The sequence below is a fragment of the Crinia signifera genome, chromosome 5, assembly GCF_055691185.1.
Source record: "Crinia signifera chromosome 5, ASM5569118v1, whole genome shotgun sequence".
NCBI lineage: Eukaryota > Metazoa > Chordata > Amphibia > Anura > Myobatrachidae > Crinia > Crinia signifera.
This window is the reverse complement of record NC_139221.1, coordinates 29900325-29903401: the sequence shown is the minus strand read 5'-3', so window position 1 is coordinate 29903401 and position 3077 is coordinate 29900325. Positions and strand designations below refer to the sequence as shown.

At 48.9% G+C, this 3077-nt stretch overlaps 1 protein-coding gene across 1 annotated transcript; it reads left to right on the top strand.

Annotated features, from left to right (window-relative positions):
- Positions 1-770: 770 nt before the first annotated feature.
- Positions 771-2652, top strand: LOC146005680 (uncharacterized). Its single transcript, XM_083145105.1, has 2 exons — positions 771-1190; positions 2107-2652. Exons 1-2 carry the CDS (start codon positions 771-773, stop codon positions 2650-2652), a joined length of 966 nt encoding a protein of 321 aa, XP_083001231.1.
- The last annotated feature ends 425 nt before the right edge of the window (positions 2653-3077 follow it).

The window sequence follows — 3077 nt, the reverse complement described above, 5'->3', positions numbered from 1 at the left end:
ATTAGCTGCCCACCGCTGGCCACCAATGCATTAGCTGCCCACCGCTGCCCACCAATGCATTAGCTGCCCACCAATGCATTAGCTGCCCACCGCTGGCCACCAATGCATTAGCTGCCCACCGCTGGCCACCAATGCATTAGCTGCCCACCGCTGCCCACCAATGCATTAGCTGCCCACCGCTGCCCACCAATGCATTAGCTGCCCACCGCTGCCCACCAATGCATTAGCTGCCCACCGCTGCCCACCAATGCATTAGCTGCCCACCGCTGCCCACCAATGCATTAGCTGCCCACCGCTGCCCACCAATGCATTAGCTGCCCACCGCTGCCCACCAATGCATTAGCTTCCCACCAATGCATTAGCTGCCCACCAATGCATTAGCTGCCCACCGCTGCCCACCAATGCATTAGCTGCCCACCAATGCATTAGCTGCGCACCAATTACCCCCCAGTGCATTTGATGCCCACCAATGCAGTGCAGTGATATATCTGTGTGTGTAAATGGTAAATAGCAAAACCACAGCAGGTCATGCTGGAATGTGTAGTTCAACTAAAGCAGGAGTGTCAAGGTTGGCCAACACTGGAATAGATGAAGCTGTGTACACTATCACCTTGTTTACAATAAAAAGGAAACTGGTTGGTGAAACTTTAAACTTTATTGTGATATTAACAAAAGTGAACCTGAAATAAAAGAAGTGTCTTAACAATATATAAACTATAATCATAGGATTTTGAAAAAAATATTTTTTTTTTATCTATTTTCTTATAGACATGTCTCAGGCTCTGGCAAAGGAGCGTGACTTCGTCGAAGCATTTATCGACAAATACAGGGAGTACGAATGTCTTTGGAAGACGAAGTCCAAAGACTACAGTAACAAAATTAAAAGAGCAAATGCCCTGGATGAGTTGGCCAATTTCAGCCGTTCATATCACCCTGAAGCCAATGCGGAGTGGGTGCGGAAAAAAATCCCAAATCTCTGCACTGTGTTCCTACAAGAGCATAAGAAAATGCAGACCACCAAGAGATCTGGTGCCGGAGCCGGCGACGTGTATGAGACCTCCTTGTGGTACTACAATCTCTTAACCTTCACCCTGAGTCAGGAGGCACAGAGGACCGGACTGTACCTCATGGTGGAGAGTGAGGGGGATGAGGTGTTGCAGACTGTGGATGAAAGTTCCCAACCATTGTCGGTAAGTACAGACCCGGTATTGACACATGTCCTTCCTCATTATTTTTTTGGGCCCGGAGAATAGGTTCAGTCCACACATGTCTTAAATGTGGTTCTCCTGCCAATGGACAGCACCCACTCCATTAAAATAGTCCTTGTACTGGTCTCTAACCTGCATGGCGCATGTAGTCCCCCTATACTGTTGCGCCGGCGTTTCCACAGAGGATATCTGCACTACCTCCTTTGGCTCCTCTGGGACCTCTGGTGGTGCTGGTCCTGTAGGCCTTTGTGGTCTTTCCTTGCGGTGCAGTAAATTGTGCAGGACACAGCACGCCATGACGACCCAGTCTATTTTGTCCACCCTCAGGTTGATGGCAGTATGGAAAATGCGGAAACGGCTTGCCAGGATACCAAACGCACTCTCCACAAGCCGCCGTGCCCTGGAAAGCCTGTAGTTGAAAATTCTTTTGTCGTGGTCCAGGCCCCTTTTGGCATATGGCTTCATGATGTGCTCATGAAGGGCAAATGCCTCGTCTGCCACGAACACAAAATTGAGCCCATGTTTGGTTTCCTGGACTGACGGCAAGTGAAGAGTGTTGGAGGTGAGCCTCTGGTAGAACTTGGTATCCTTCAAAGTTCCACCATCCGAAGCACGCCCATTCCTGCCAACATCCAGGAAGATGAACTCGTAGTTCGCATTAACCACAGCCATTAGAACGATACTAAAGTATCCCTTGTAATTGAAGTAGTAGGAACCACTCTGTGCAGGCTGGTTGATGCGGACGTGTTTGCCATCAATGGCTCCTCCACAATTTGGGAAATTCCATGTCTCTTCAAACTCTGCAGCGATGTTTTGCCAATCCTTCACGCTGGTAGGGAACTGTAGAAATAATAAATAAACTTGATTAATAAATTGAACTTTGTATTTGTTTCCACAGCAACACAGTGCAGAGACAGAACATTCACCGACCCTGGACCTGTCTGGATTGTCGGAGTCTCCAGGAACATCGCAAGGAATATCCACTACACCCACACCGCCACAGCAGGCCTGTAAAAAATCGCACCGCAAGGAAAAGAAAATAGACAACCCAGAGGAGGAATTACTGATACGGGCCGAACAGGTTCTACGTAGGCCTCCCGACCGATTTGATGCTTTCGGGAAATATTTGTCTGACGGCTTACGCCAGCTGAGTCCTACCCAGCAAATGGCCTTTGAACGCATAAGCAGCGAGCTATTGTTTTTTGGCCGTTTAGACCGCCTTACATTTGAATGCAACATAGCTGGCCTTCTTCCTTGCCAACAACCACCAGGGCCTACTCCCCCAGCACCCTTACCAGTCCCTTCCACTTTGCCAAATCAATCTCCACCTGTCCAAGCATCCTCCGCACAACCTTCAACTCCAGCCCACTATACCCACCTGTACAACTCATTATTGCCTGAGTTCACAGGAGAGCAGGACCCTCCGGTTTTACGCGAATTGTAAAACCAATTCTTGCCCTGTTGGTATGGAGCAGTATGACACATGATGCATGAGGCGCAGATAAAGCCGATGCACACGTGGCGCATGGTGCGGAGCAATGGGGCCGGGACCACTGCTTCTGCACTATGCACCGCGTGTGCATGAAGGTACTTTGATTATCTGCGCCACAAGCACTGTGTGTTCTACTGCTCCGTACCTCAAGTGAGTGCGGCAGTAGGTTTTAAAGTTCAGTTTGTTACAAATTTTTTGACTTGTTATAGCACTTTGGTCTATTTTTATATTATGCGTACCTAATGTTTCTAAAATGACACTTTTGCCATTTGCACATGCATGGAGCAGTATGACACATGATGCTTGTGGCACAGATAAAGCCCATGCTCACGTGGCGCATGGTGCGGAGCAATGGGGCCGGGACCACTGCTTCTGCA

What these genes read in the sequence shown, in the direction of transcription:
- LOC146005680 (XM_083145105.1), top strand. Translation starts at nt 771, where the DNA reads ATGTCTCAGGCTCTGGCAAAGGAGCGTGACTTCGTCGAAGCATTTATC. An exon ending in AAAGTTCCCAACCATTGTCG is followed by an intron (nt 1,191 to 2,106) that starts GTAAGTACAGAC and finishes TTGTTTCCACAG; the next exon opens with CAACACAGTGCAGAGACAGA.